General features: G+C 35.6%; 1 protein-coding gene across 1 annotated transcript; it reads right to left on the minus strand.

Moving 5' to 3' along the window:
• Nucleotides 1-3,615: 3,615 nt before the first annotated feature.
• On the minus strand, nucleotides 3,616-14,579 carry LOC149079219 (receptor expression-enhancing protein 5-like). Its single transcript, XM_089240115.1, has 5 exons — nucleotides 14,319-14,579; nucleotides 13,113-13,206; nucleotides 12,732-12,870; nucleotides 10,160-10,316; nucleotides 3,616-4,211 (listed from the first exon to the last, which is right to left on the minus strand). The coding sequence occupies exons 1-5, from the start codon at nucleotides 14,440-14,442 to the stop codon at nucleotides 4,177-4,179; spliced, it is 549 nt and encodes a 182-aa protein (XP_089096241.1). The 5' UTR covers nucleotides 14,443-14,579; the 3' UTR covers nucleotides 3,616-4,176.
• Nucleotides 14,580-15,127: the final 548 nt, after the last annotated feature.

Below are 15,127 nucleotides of genomic sequence, written 5' to 3' on the forward strand. Positions count from 1 at the left end.
TCGGCCGATAGTGATATTTTTTCTGCGCAAGCTTTGAAACATTAGCTCGTTTGATGCGGCCGGTTGGGATCACTTTATGATCTTTGCCAGTATGCCTCTCACCCTGAGGATCCAAGTTCGGACCCCGTTGGCGGCACAGCGGTGGTCGGGTGAAGATAGTTTTCTGTGGTTTCCCAACTTCAAAGCAAGAATACGAACAGGTCTCTCGTTTAAAAGAGCCTCTCCGCAGAGAGCAGGCAGACCTTCAACATGATACTTATACATAACGTGAAAAATTCAAGCTTTTACCATCTTCACTTACAAACAAGGAAGACAGATGGCAGCACCAGCACAACGCGAAACAATCACAACTCCAACAATATAAATACGTCAGGGTCACGCATTCACAACAGTTGTGAAAATTCTGCGATTGTTCTGCGACATACACGTCGCAGTTTTCGACGCATTCTGCTTTGAAGGGTGTAGCTCACCAAAAATACATTCTGCGTTTTATTTCTGAGGTGATCTTAATATAAGAGCAAAATAACTTCCAACTTGGATCAGGATATCTTAGTCTTGTTATCGTGTGTAGTTCTTGAAGATCTCCCTCCAACCTCCCTGAGAAGGGCAGTTGGGGGGAAGTGATTGTGCATCGACGAGGGAGGGGGGGGCGATAGTTTCTTTGGTCTTTATGGTTTTCGTGTGTTAAGAAGGTTAGACAGCATTATTATCCCATAACAATTCTTCACATAGTGATGGTTTCGCTGTGGGGCCAGGCGATCAACTGGTTTTTAATGATTTCTTGCAACAGAAATATGGATATAAGTTGACTTTTCTACATATATAAGTTGATAACCAACTAGAAAACTCAGCCTAAAAATTAGCGTTTTAAATTCAAAATAAAGTTTGAAGTCATATTCCAAAGAGCGCTTTCAGTATATCTTCCTCGACTAAGTTTGAATAGTGTTACTGAGCAACACCAGCAGATATATTCCGGCATTCCTGCCAGGATGCAAATGTGTTATTGAAATGCTTGATTAAACATTTAAATGACAAATTTTTAATTGACAAAATATATATAAGTATTATTTACGACGGTGGTTCTTAACTATTTTACTACTATACCTACCATACATGCACCTCGTCCTCATCCCTCTGCGGAACTCCTAACGGATCGGTACATGTTGGAATGTGTGTCCGTAATGTGAATATAACGAAGGTTTGCTTCTGAGTAATGCTTATAGTCCTGCCATCTATTTTTCGAACTATGAGTGAAAAGTAATATTTGAAGATTTTAGCGTTGTAGATCTGTTGCTCTCTGTGGCGAGACATTTTAACTGGGAAATCGAAATTAGATCTTGTAATAATAATAAAAAAAATATTTTTTATTATTATTACAAGAATTGTAGGAAGCGGCGGCCGATGACGTCACTGCAGTCTACAACGACGTAAAAAGATTCCCGGACGATACCATTTATGCTTTTGATGTCTGCCGAAACGACGACAATCCGCAATATGAGATCCTCCGATGTATCTACAGGCGTCGCATAAACGAGTGATTTAAGGTGACCCCATAGGAAAGTCACACGGATTGAGATCCGGCGAACGTGAAGGTCAAGCAACGGGTCCCGCGCGACCAATCCACTTCCTTGGGTATATAACATCATGCGTTTTACACAATTTTCACCCTCTCAACATGGTTTGCGACACCATGTTCCATAGCAATTTTTGTTCTTGATTAACATTCTGTTGTTTCATTTGTTCTATTAACAGCTCTCTCAGTTTGTCGGTCCATTAACAGAACACCCTGTATATGAACGGAAACTTTCCCTCCCTCCCCAACTTTGACCACATGCAAATCATGCATCAGAAGTATCAACTGAGAAAGAAAGGAGAGGTTTGATGAGAAAAATATGTATGAGGTAAGGGTGACGGATTTGGTATAATGGGGAGTGAAAATCTCTCTCGCTACTCCAATACATCCCCCTTTCCATGTTTCCTAAATATACACCCGTAACAGTTTCTGAGATTTATCGCTTTAACTTCAACTATATCTTCCAAATTTGTTGCCAAAAACTCTTAAGCAACCAGTGTCTGAAGTTATTTTAAATACAACTGAAACCTTGATTAACTGAAGCACGTGGTCGGATCAAGTTCAACTTATGAATATCTTCCATGGTGCACAATGGGGGGAAACCTAGATCTTATCAGACCAGGATAAATGCTGGATAACTACAAAATCACACATGCACCTCATCTACATTCCTCAGCAGAATTTCTAATGAATTGGTGCATGCTGGAATGTGTGTGTCCGCGTTGTGAACCTAGCGTGAAGTTTTGCTTCTGTGTAATGCTCGTTATAGTGCCACCATCTATTTTTGAACTATGAGTGAGGTGTAATGTTTGAAGATTTTAGCATTATAGGCCTGTTGTTCTCTCTGGCGAGACATTTTAACGGAGAGATTGGCTCACTGTGCTGGATTACACACTGGAGAGAAAAGTCATTTAGTTAATATAAAATTCTGTATAAACAGGCATGCTTTCCCCTTCTATGCTCAAATAGGCTGGATTATTGGACGGCGGTACTGGCGTGAATCCCACATACACAAGAGTCTGCTGTGTATTTTCATATACCAGAAACCAGGGTAGATTTTGGATAGATTATTTTTGATTTTTAAAATTTTCAGCCACTGTTATGAGTTTTATCGGTTTGCTGCTACCGGTATGAAAACTGGCTGGAAATTCGAAATAATTCGCTATCCCAAAGTTTCACAGTTTATAGTAATTCTCATATCTACCAGTATGTAATAATCTTAATGAAGTTTAATCTTGTTTGTAAATGAATTTACCATGGATTGGGTCCTTATCATGCCAGATAACTCCAGACCCCATTACAGACATGCAAGATTCTTCTGTGCGAGGTTTTCACAAGAATCATTAAAGCATAGCATTTTGGGATGGACCGTTGTGATCTGGGATTTTTTCAAGCCCGACAGTGCGATGTTTTTCTTGAAGCTGGGCCTGAACAGTAAAAAAAGATGGCATGCTGCGAGTAAAAAAAAATTGACCTTTGCTTTATAAATTTTATTCATAGTGAATAAATTAAGATTACATAGAGGAATTGAAAAAATTTGTTACAGAAGTTAAAAAAAACATGTGGATAAAAATACCCAATATTCAACCAGCTTAATCATTCTAAATCTGTGTGTGTGAAAATCATGAACAGTAAATTGGCGAGACTACGTACAGAAATGTAGATTAATCTTAGAAAACGCAAAGCAGGGCTGGACAAATTAAAGAAAAATGTATACAAATACAACGCCACAACAGGCAAAATGCCCAACGAGGTGGCTGATGTGCCAGAAAAAAAATTTACCCAAAGAAAAGGGTCTAGAATAATGCTTCTTTTGACTTTTTTAGAGAATAGTGACCCTCTTTAATGTTGGCGAAATAAGCAACTACAGATTCCAAACACTTTGTGCTGCTCTTAGGCTGCAATTCAGTAACTACTTTAAGAGCCAATACCAACTTTTTAGTCGCCATGGCAACCTGAGATTGATACAGCCCTAACGTAAAGCTTAAACAAACTTAGAAAGTGAAAAACAACCACTAGCTGACACATTGAGAACGAACGAGTTCACTTACAAATGAGAATTTATTTCAATGTAATAATGCCTTTTACATAAGCCCATGAAAAGACTAATATAATAAAAATAAACATAAGTAATAATTATCACAACTCTGCATTTTATGGAACTAATAAAGTGTCCCTCATACGAAGAACTCACACAGAAATATATGCGTGTATTCACATCTTGATTACAATGAGTATCATCATAATTGAAAGAAAAAAAAAAAGCAGCATCTTAAATGGGTAACTTGGCCCCTATGCTCTCATGCTTACAATATTTCAAATGGCAACAGATTATGGCAAAATTCTTTCAACAAATGTATACGATAGGCGGGTAAAATTATTCTAAAATATTCTTCTGCTCATTGTTTCTTTTTATTATGAATATGTATATAGATCTGAATAAAATGTACATTCAAAGGCAAAAAAAACTCGTGCAAAACATTGGGTATTATCATAAGAATTTTCTTCACGTAAAATTTAGTTGCAAAATAAACATTCCAAATGATTATTTAAGTGGTTCAAAATGAATATAGAAAAAAAAAAAATGTAACAAAATATAGATGTTACTCGCTTTTCCCACTGATGAGCTTGGTTGAGGCTGCAAAGAAAATAGATTTAAAAATTATTCACCTATTGTTTTGTCCGTAAAGTACTCACACAAAATACATCACACAAGGTATGATAAAAACTTTTGAACTCTACCCATAGAAAGTGGAAGGTTAGCAAAAGCATGCTGCTAGCGAAACTAATCTGATGCAGGATTAACGTGGCAAGAATCAAAAACAAGTTTAAACTATCAAAAAACACCCTAAGTAGAATGCTTTACATTGTTCTGCAACGAGCCCTTAGCTGACAGGAAATGTGGTGATAAAAATTCCAAGTGTTTCTACACTTTCCTTAAAATTCTGTTAGATCATTCTGCAGTAGCACTGATTGGTGTAGCAGATTTGGCATATTATGCTTTGGAGTCAAAAACTATCAGAAAACATTAAAAATTTACAATCAATGCACTGAAATATATACATTTTTTTGTTATGTTAGATATGTTGAAAAATACAATTTTTTATGGAGGATAAAATGTTTTAAAAAGCATTAATTTGTTAAAACAGACCAAACTCAAAATGTCCAAAATACAGCTACAAACCAAGAAAATAAATAGTTGTAGAGGGATTATTATATCAAGAGGCAACATTAACCATTAAAAAATGCACTGTTACGTGTTTATTCGCCGCAAAAAATTTGAATTGATCGGTTGATTAATAAAATTCAGTTAAGATGCACTGAGTAAAGTTCTTTACCAGGTTGCACTGTCTACAGAAAGTAACAATACCAATTACAGTAAAACTTTGATTAACTGTCACTCGTTTAACCGCCAGTTTCTGTTATCAGTCATAGTCTAAAAAAGATGGGTCTGTGCAAATCCAAAAACCATTTGCTTTTAAAAATTTAAATATGAACACATTGCATGCCAGGCCTATTACGCCCAAAAAAGTGCTTGGATGGACCAAACAATTTTTTCAGAATGGTTCCACAACATTTTCTGTTTCAAGTTACAGCTCGTAAGGCTGAAAAGCGGTTGCTGCAGGACTGCTGTTAATGGACAATGCCCCAACACACTCCTCGTGTGAACTCAAAAGTGATAATGGCAAAATAACATGTCTTTCTCCCAGCAAATACAACTCCTCTTATGCAGTGAAAATATGAAGCGACGTTATAGAAAAGCTTTTATTGAAGGCTTGCTTTCATCTGATGCCATGATTGTCATTTCATCTAATGTCAGAATTGTGGAAGAGATACAACATAAAGGATGCTATTTTCAATGTCGCCACTCCCAAGTCTGACCTTATATTGAAATTTATAGTTTTGTAAAATTATATAACCTACAATATGTATGTAATATTCACACTTTCAAAGATTTTATTTTCATTTTCGCCCCAAGCCTGCAGTGAAATCACGTTTCAGTCCATATATATTAAGAGATTTCTGTTATCTGTCACAGCCCTAGTCCAGATGGTGATAGTTAATCGAAGTTTTACCATACTTCCTTAGTGCTTTCAGTGATGCTGTGGTGTAAAATACAGATGTAATAAGATGCATTCAGGAGAATGAAAACCAGTGACAAAATTAAAAAGATTTTGAGAAAATTATTTTTAAAAATATTGTACCAGCGGTTTTTAAAAAATCTCAAAATATTATGAAGGGATTTATAGCAGTAAAGGATGTTGTATCGAGGAATGCTTAATATTTGACTACAGGCAATTCCAAACAAGATTTAAGAAAATATCGTTCTAGAGGGATTTATTATCATAGCGAGGCTACACTGTATTAGTTTGCTAGAATTGCTAAGTATAAAAAATATTAATTTTAATACTTTAAATTTTAGTCTCTGCACAAGATTCTATTCTGCAACAAAACTACTTTACCACAGTTTCCAACAAGAGCAATACATAACTGAGTTTACTCATTTATTTAACATTCATAAGATTCCTTAGTACAAAAACATAATTTGAAAACACTCAATTGGAGATTAGCTGGCAGGACTCGTTAGCCAAAGCGTCGCTAGTTTCACAAGTCGAGACATCATAAATTGAGAACAATACCCTTCCACTAAACATTAGGATTAGACATTGTTACTGTTGCACTAAGGTGGGAAGCTTCATATCCAATCAGCACTACCACTTAACCAAACATGCACCTCGTACACATTCCTCTATGGAATTTCTAACGAATCGGCACATGCTGGAGAGAGACAGATAATGTGTATTCTGAGGGTATGTGCTTGGCCCTAACATATTTATGTTGTCGAATTGTGCTTTTTTCATGTTCATGCTGCCATCTGGCTTCTATTTTCTGAAGTAAAGATGGAAAATGCTTGAATTTTCATGTTTTGTAAGTATCCAATCAGCACTGACAAGCATCTAATTTTTTCTGTTGTCCAATTTAGACCCGTATAAATGTACACATTCGTTAGTCTTTTAATTTTATGTTCGGTTGAAAGAAGTTATGCCTACTGATGCCCAGTACGAAAATTGTTATATTTAGCAACAAGAAAAATTCAACATTTTATACTCATAGTATGAAAAAATTTTTCATGACTTTTTTGCTAGAAAAATAGCACTATAGATAAATGTAATGATAATTGCCAGAGGCTGTCAAGGCGCCTGATAATGTAACACCATCAGCTGCTCGGTGTTACACATTGTTTTAAGATTAAAAACAATCTTAACTAGAGGGGAAAACTATTTGAATATCATATTAAACAATATTATAATAAATTAATTGATTTATTACCGGTGTTCTAATTTTATATATTATATGCAATTAACGTATTTATTTTCAAATGAATTTTTTATATCAAAATGCAATATTTGAGGTTTTTGACAGTTTCGACAAAGATTTTTTGATGAGTATTTGTGACAATAGTTTAAACTGTAAAAACTGTCAGGTGTCAAAAACCTACCGACCCTGTCCTTACGGGTACCTCAGCTAAGTTTCATGAGGATCTGTGCTGAGTGAGAAAACTTAATTTTCTGCTTTGTTCTAGCTTTACTGAATGAACAAAAAATTTTACCAAGCAATATGTTTGAAAACTTTTTCAATAAAATATAGTGAAACCCGTAATTCCCCAACTTTTTATCTTTCCCGATTGTTTTTGCCAACCCTCCTTAACGTCCACGGAGCTCTTATCATCTATATGCCCTTTTCTCCATAGTTTGAATGTTTACATGTATAAATTTATATTATATTGTTTAATGCTCTTGCTTGTATCTATAATTATATCAGTTTCATAGGTGCCAATTCACAGACTTGAAAAATCTGTAGTTTATGACGTGATGACACATTCCACATCAAAGAAAACAAGTCACATGAATAAAAGGGGAAAACCGGGGACTTTTCTTGGAATTACAACGGGTGATCATATATAAATCCCCAAGACATTTTTAACATGTTTTCCCTGTCCTGATTTTTTAGCAATAATTGCCCACTTAGCTTGCTTTTGGCATCATATTTGACAACAATTACCGATTTTTCATACTTGAAATCCTGAGAGATTTATTATATTTCTCCTGAAAAAACATGGTTAGCCTAGAATTGCAAGGAATGAAAGTATTTTTTAGGCATTTTACATTCAAACAAAGCACAATTTGAAGACTTTTAGGGATTTTCTTATGAAGGGAAATTCCTATTTCCCTTCTGTAGAGATTTCCCTATATAAAAAATTGAAATAATCTGATTTCCAACCAAAAGATTTTACTAAGGTTAAATAATCTGAAGGTTTGCGGGTAAATCAGAAGCATTGGCACCTATGCAATATTATGCTCTGTAAATCATTCAAACATGTAAGGGGCCGTTCAAGTATTACGTAAGCAAATTTTTAGACATTTTTGTCAGCAAAATTTTGTCATCAGCTCTGCCCCTCCGAAACCTAACACATATTGGTGGGATCAGAGACGTACACGATGGGGGGAGGGGAGTTCTCTCGTGCCCCCTTTCCACGATCAAAAATTTGTTTTTTTAATGCAAAAAAAATTTTTTTTTAATTGAAATTTTGGAAGAAAATACCTTTATATGCTATTATAATCAATATCTGTTAATTTCAATGTTATTTGAAGGCTATGAATTCAAAATTTATCTTTAATTAATTCGAAAATTTGCGACCTACCCTCTCAGCCATACAATGATAAATCGCATAAAGACCCTTGGCCCGCAGACCAAATATGGCCCTGGGGGTTACTTAATGCGGCCTGCCCTCTTCATACCTAATTTTGTAAAAATGAACTAAACAGACATTTACAGATCGCTTAAGTGTCCCGTTGTACAATTCCAGAACATTTAAGCAGCCCGTGGCATATTTTCAGATCACTTAAATGACCCGAGACACACTTCCAGAACACTTAAGCGATCCGTGACACATTTAGAGATCCCTTGAGTGACATACGACGTAGTTTTTGAGCACTTAACTGGCCCCCCAGTGCGGTTCTACATCACTCAAATTACCCGCGGCACATTCTCAGATTATTTAAGTGATGCGTGGCACAGTTCCACAGCACTTTATTGGCCCGAACACATTTCCAGAGCACTTAAGCGGCCCGGTCACATTTCCAGATCACTTGAATCCGCGAAACATTTAGAGATCACTAAAGTGGCTCTGTAGGGCACTTATCAATAGGAGGGATGTTACTTCAATTACTCACAAACTATCGAAAGGTTTTTCTCGTTTTTGGCACACCGAGTAATATGCCATTAAGAATATTTCATATTTTCATAAAGGGTGGTTGATAACGTAAGCATTATCCAAACCCCCTCCCCCCTTGTCATCAAATCTGAAACCCCCCCCCCCCCAATAGATGATGGCATAATACTTGAACGGCCCCTAAGGAAATGAAATTAAAAAATGTCTTACGAGACAAATTGGTATTGAATGGAATAAAAACCATAGTTCTATGCTCCTGTCAACGACCGGCACTTTGATTCACATCTCTATAAAACCAAAACCAGTCTCAAACTGAAAATTATTTGGTCCTTTGTCATTCCGTTTCATGTAGGTTTTTACTGTGTTTAAAATAAGGATTTTGGTGAAAAGTCTGAGAAACTATCAGTTAAGAACTAAGGCGAACATAACATTAGTCAGTTTTGCCTTAACCAGTCTTTTACACTTGTTTATCTTCCCCTCCTAACTTCTATGAAAAATTTTCTACCTCCTAACCCAAGTATGGAATCCTTTATTACATCCTTACTTTTGCCATCATATTTAACAACAAATGCAGATTTCCTGCACTTGAAATCCTAATTTCCTTTATTCTCCCCAGAGAAAACACCTAGGATTACAAGGACTGAAATTGTTTTCTTTAAGAAATTTCCATTCAAGTAAAACACAATTTTAAGGTTTTTTATATCAAAAGACGAAAAATCAGAGGCATCTGGTTTCTGACCAGAAGATTTGAATAAGGCTAAAAAAAAATTGGAAGGCTTCCAGTAAATCGGAAGCATTAGCACCTATGAAAATTTTAAAAATATTGCAATACTTTTTAAATAAAAATGAAGGGTTAATAATAACCCACAAAGTATTTCAAATGCAGCCAGCAAAAGGTGTTTGTCAAATTTATTTCAAGTGATAATTTTATGACAAAATCTAAATAAGGAACATCTTTTGGTCTGCTGATCTGCCAAAATTCCTCAACCAAATTCCAGAGTGAGAATTAAAACCCTTTTCTGTCCAAACACAAAGATTATCCACATCAAATGTTTCCTGCTAATAATCAAACATCTCGCCACTGTTCTCAAAGCAGAATATGTTGAAAACTGACATACACTGAAGAACAATTAGTGCTTCTATAGGACAATCTCAGGAAGAATTTTAAGAAAAATGCAGAAAGCAGTATTATGGGAATTATTACAGCAGAACATTTTCAATCAGCTGAAGGCTTGTTGCGGAACAATGCGAAACATTGCTTTAAATTCCACTGTATATATTTTTCAAAAAACATGATTGGCTTACAACCATTTGATAGTACAAAATACTGGACAATAATGTCCCTAACTCACTTTCAGCAGCTAATCCAGCAGCACCAGATGCAACCTTATTGAGTGTATCATTAATAGACTTGTAGTTTTTCAAGAAAACTGGACGAATCACTTTGTTGTAAATCACATGAGATCCACTGTTTGAAGTAGGCAAACAGCACCACAACAAGAACAGGCACTGAAATTCAAGGAGGGAAAAAAACACATTTAGCTTATAAATATTACAATACCGAGTTAGATTGTTGGTAATCTATAATTTCATGATTCTAAATGTGAAGTCAAGAAAATGCTTTTCCTATGAAAAAAAAGGCCAAAGAATTCTCAGACTCCACTTCAGTAATCTCACACGTGGAAGTGCCAATATCAATTTTTCAATTACCTTGACCCGAGATTTATCAAGCCCTGGATTAGTGACACCAATGAGGTGTGATGAAATAATTCAGAGATAAAATAAAGGGAGCTACAACAAACTAGAATAAATTGCTACATTTTCCAGTGCAAATGTAGTGATATACAAGCAATTCACATCTTAAGCAGATACAAAATGCTGCAGAATAACTGAAGGTCATCTATGCCATCAACAGATGCTAACCTGGGAAGTGCACAAGATGTCATTGATTTTAACAAAAGTGGTATCATTAGAAAGATCTTGTGACAAAGGTGCCAATTCAGACTTGAAAAATCTGTAGTTTATCCCTTGATGACACATTTCGCATCAAAAAAAAATTTTCAAACAAATAAAAGAGGAAAAACTGGGGATTTTTAAAATTGTGATGGGTGACCATATATAAATCCTGTTTTTTCTGGGATGCATTTTTTCCGTCCTGATTTTTTTAGTATTAATTACCCAATTTGGGTACTTTAACCATCATATTTGGTGACAATGATGTTTTTTATTTGAAATCCTGATTCCCCATATTTTTCCTGAGAAAACGGGATCAGCCTAAAATTACAAGGACTGGAAGAGTATTTTGTTTAGGGATTTGCCATTCAAACAAATCTGAATTTGATGACTTTTAGGGATTTTTCTATGAAGATATGAAAAATCTGAAGAATTAGATTTCCGATCTGAAAATTTTAATAAGGCTGAAAAATCAGAAGGATCCCGGGTAAATCAGAAGCATTGGCACCTATGTTGTAGGTAAAGAAAAAGTCAATAGACTACCCATCAGTGTTGCACCGTTTTTTAACTAGAGACCAATTTATCTTACAAATACAAATACAATGCCACAACAGGCAAATTGCCCAACGAGGTGGCTGACTTAAGAACATCATGGATCCCAGAGCCATTTTTTGGAGGCCCTACCTACTACTGCTACACCACACACGCGAAACCCCCAACGAATCAGTACATGCAGGAAGAATGTGCGTGTACGTGTAGTGAAACCTGATGTTTTTTTTTTGTTTGTCTGTAATGCTTGTTATGTGTAGTGCTGCCATGTGCCACCAGTTTTTCTAACTATGAGTGAAGTGTTATGATTGAATGATTTATCGTTGTAGGATTGTTGCTCTCTGTGGCGAGACTTTTTAACGGGGAGATCGGCTCGCATTTGCGCCTCGAAGTTGGGAACCACAGAAAACCAATTTCAGCCGACCGCCACTGTGGGGTTGAAACCCGGATTCTCGCACCCTTACCAATGTATAGGGTGCATACCTAACTCCTGGCACTGCAAATCAATGACAAATCATTAATTCTAGGGGCATACTTCCAAGTAGAGAAAGTTTCCAAATAACATGTAGACCTCAGATAAGTCATTTGATATTGCAAGGGGTTGTATAGTTATTAAAATAAAAAAATTAACATTTTATACGGACATCCTGCTCTTAAAAACCCAATTAGAAAGTTGTCCTGTTTCTCTTGAGGCCAACAAAAATAATAATTCCATGTTTCAAAGTGCAATATTTACAGAGATATTTTAATTTTAAAAAAATCATTGAAAAAGTGGGAAAGAACAGCATAAATGAGATAAAGCGTTCTTTAGTTGATGCCATTCTTTCCCACCTTTTCAGCGACTATAATTCAAATATCTCAGCGACTATTACACTTACAATTAGAAAAACAGAATTTTTATTTGTGATGCTCGAGACAGGGCAACAACTTTCTAATTGGATTTTTGAGCACAAGGTGTCCGTATAAAAAGGTAGTTTTTTGAATTTCAATAATTATATAACCTCTTGCAATATGAAATGGCATATCTGAGGTCTACACTTTTTCTAATTAAAAGCAGTGCTTCTAGAACCAACTGTTCACCAGTAATTTGCAGTGCGAGGAGTTGGCATAGCACCTGGTGTATTGGTGAGATAAATTGACCCCATCTCAAAAACAGCACAACTCAGACAGATAGCTCTATTGACTTTTTTACCACCCATGACAAAAATGTTCCAACAATACCACTTTTGTTAAAATCGGCAAGTGACAGCTTATGCACTTCCCCCTATAAGACAGCAAGAATTTTCCTAAAGCCTACAAAAATATATTGTACCATTAGCCTATAATCTGAAAAAAAAAAATTTTAATTTTATAATATACATCATATATGATAATAAAAAAACACAATTTTATGGGTGTCTTGATACAGCATACTAGACATACCTTTGCGAGCCAGTAGAAAGGGATATAGCTCCACAGAATGTCGGAGAAAAATTCTGCAACACTGAAAGAAGCGAATACAACCCAGTATGTGAGCCACTTAGTGTCATCATCTTTGTTGTGGGATTCAATTGCGAACATTCTGAAAAATTTAGATAAAGCAAATAGTTGTATTAATTATCACAGCTTTCAACATTACTAATCATTACAACTTTGGCTGTGCTTTGTCTCAACTTGTGCATGAATAATATATAATAATGTGTATAAGAATTAATAGAATGTATTATGCTGAGTATTTTTCAATTCAAACTGTTTAAAAAAACAAAACAGGCAAATACCAAAAAGAAAAAATGCCTTGATTGCTTTAAAGCAAAGCATACTCACGACTGATAGGCTGGCCAAACGAATCCTATGAGATTGCAGATCAACTGAGCGCAATGTCCAAGTATCATATACAAACCCCATATTGCAGACAGTGCTAAAATAAATATAATTTTAAATTAGTCACTGAATCAATGGGAAAATTTTTTATTTTTCCAGTGGTGACACCAATGCACTATAGCACAAACAAGACAAAATTTTAGGAAAATGGTCACGGAAGTTTAAATCAACAAATTCAACGGCATAATTTTATTTACTTGCTGAGAAATAACTTTTACTGGTTTTAATCGAGAGTGATTTACAGTGTGCAAGCATGTGTTTGATCAAGATTGATTTAGGGTGGGCTAGCATGTGAATGATCAAAAGTGGAATTTAGGGGTGTGCAAGTATGTGTTTGATCAAAAGAGTGATTTAGAGAAGCTAGCATGTGAATGATCAAAAGATTTATGTAGGGAGCAATAACATGTGCATGATCAAAAGTGTTTTAGGATGCACAAGCGTGTGAATGATGAAAAATGTAATTTAGAGGGTGTGCAAGCATTTGAATGACACAAAGAGTGATTTAGGATGCACAAGCATGTGATTAAAACAGTGTGCATGCATGTGTTTGATCAAGATTGATTTAGGGTGGGCTAGCATGCGAATGTTCAAAAGTGATTTAAAGGGTGTGCAAGCATGTGAATAGCCAAAAGTATAATTTAGGGGGTGCGCAAGAATGTGAATGATCAAAAGCGTGGTTTAGGATGCACAAGCATGTGATTAAAACAGTGCGGAAGGATGTGAATGATCAAAAGTGACCTAGAGAGCGCCAAACTGTACGACTTATACGCAAGGATGTATTTACAGGGAGCTGGTCAAGTCTAGGAGGGAGACAAATTTAAAAAGCGAGTGGTCAAGAAATATAACAGAATGGGAGAAGGGCACCAAAATTTGTGTAGCCCTGCAGGCGGAAAAACCGTAAATTCGCTTCTAGGTGTCGCCGAACGTTTGAGGGAATCGCCATAACATTGAATCTGCCACCCCTAACGTCCTCCCAAAAGTGTGGGGCGATACCGCCCATTATAGAAACACCAGTCAGGAAACGATCTTATCGGAAATTCCTCCAAAAACCACGACAAAGACTTATCTTGAGCTTGGATGTTAGTAATTATAAATATTATCGCTTCAATGCAATTAGCGGACTTGGAATTAGGATTATTAATTTCTCACCAAGGGCGATATGAAGCCGTTTAACGCCAGTGGCCTTCTCGATCTTCTCCAAGTGGTGTGTGTACCAAGCTGGCTCGTGTAGCTTCTTGTCGAACTTCTCGAGCAGAGCTCTGTAGTCTATCATGGTGACTAATTAGAAACTTATTATATATCGGAGACAACAATTGTTGTTAATTAATAGCACCTTGTTTCCGGGAAGTAAAATTGCTGCACACACACAGGAACAATGCGCAATGTGAAGGAAAACGGGCGACACACAAAGGGCAGGTGATGCCAATCGATCGTGAGTAATTTTTAAATGCTGGTCACGTGGGGGGGGGGAATTTGTGCACGCCCTGTTTTTAATAATTTATTTAACTTAAGTTTAAAATAAATTCATACCTAAAAAATTAAAATGAGATTAAAATATTTATACTTAAATTTCATTCATATATAATAGAGAGTGTGTGGCTAAATAAAAATATCCGAAACACTGTTATTTTTAGTAATTTAATGTGACCATATAATATTAATATTCCACAGGACAAAATTATTTTCACTCATATAATTTGAATTTGTTTAGGTTTTGATAAAAATACTAAATTCAAAGAATGTTATAGATGTTGAATTTGTTATTTTTAGGTTTTTATCACATTATTCAAAAGCAAAATTGTCTATTTATCAGATGTCCCGTTTTCTAAAAATTTAGTCTTTGACAAGAACAAATGTGGAAAATTCATTAATTTTAATTCCTACCAGAATGATAACAAATGCTCTTGTGTTGGAAATAGCACTCGATTATTCACTTATCATTCTTAAAAATTAACAAA

This window comes from Pholcus phalangioides, unplaced genomic scaffold, assembly GCF_987345545.1.
Source record: "Pholcus phalangioides strain wild (caught in Gottingen) unplaced genomic scaffold, Ppha-v1.0 ptg000012l_1, whole genome shotgun sequence".
Taxonomy (NCBI): domain Eukaryota; kingdom Metazoa; phylum Arthropoda; class Arachnida; order Araneae; family Pholcidae; genus Pholcus; species Pholcus phalangioides.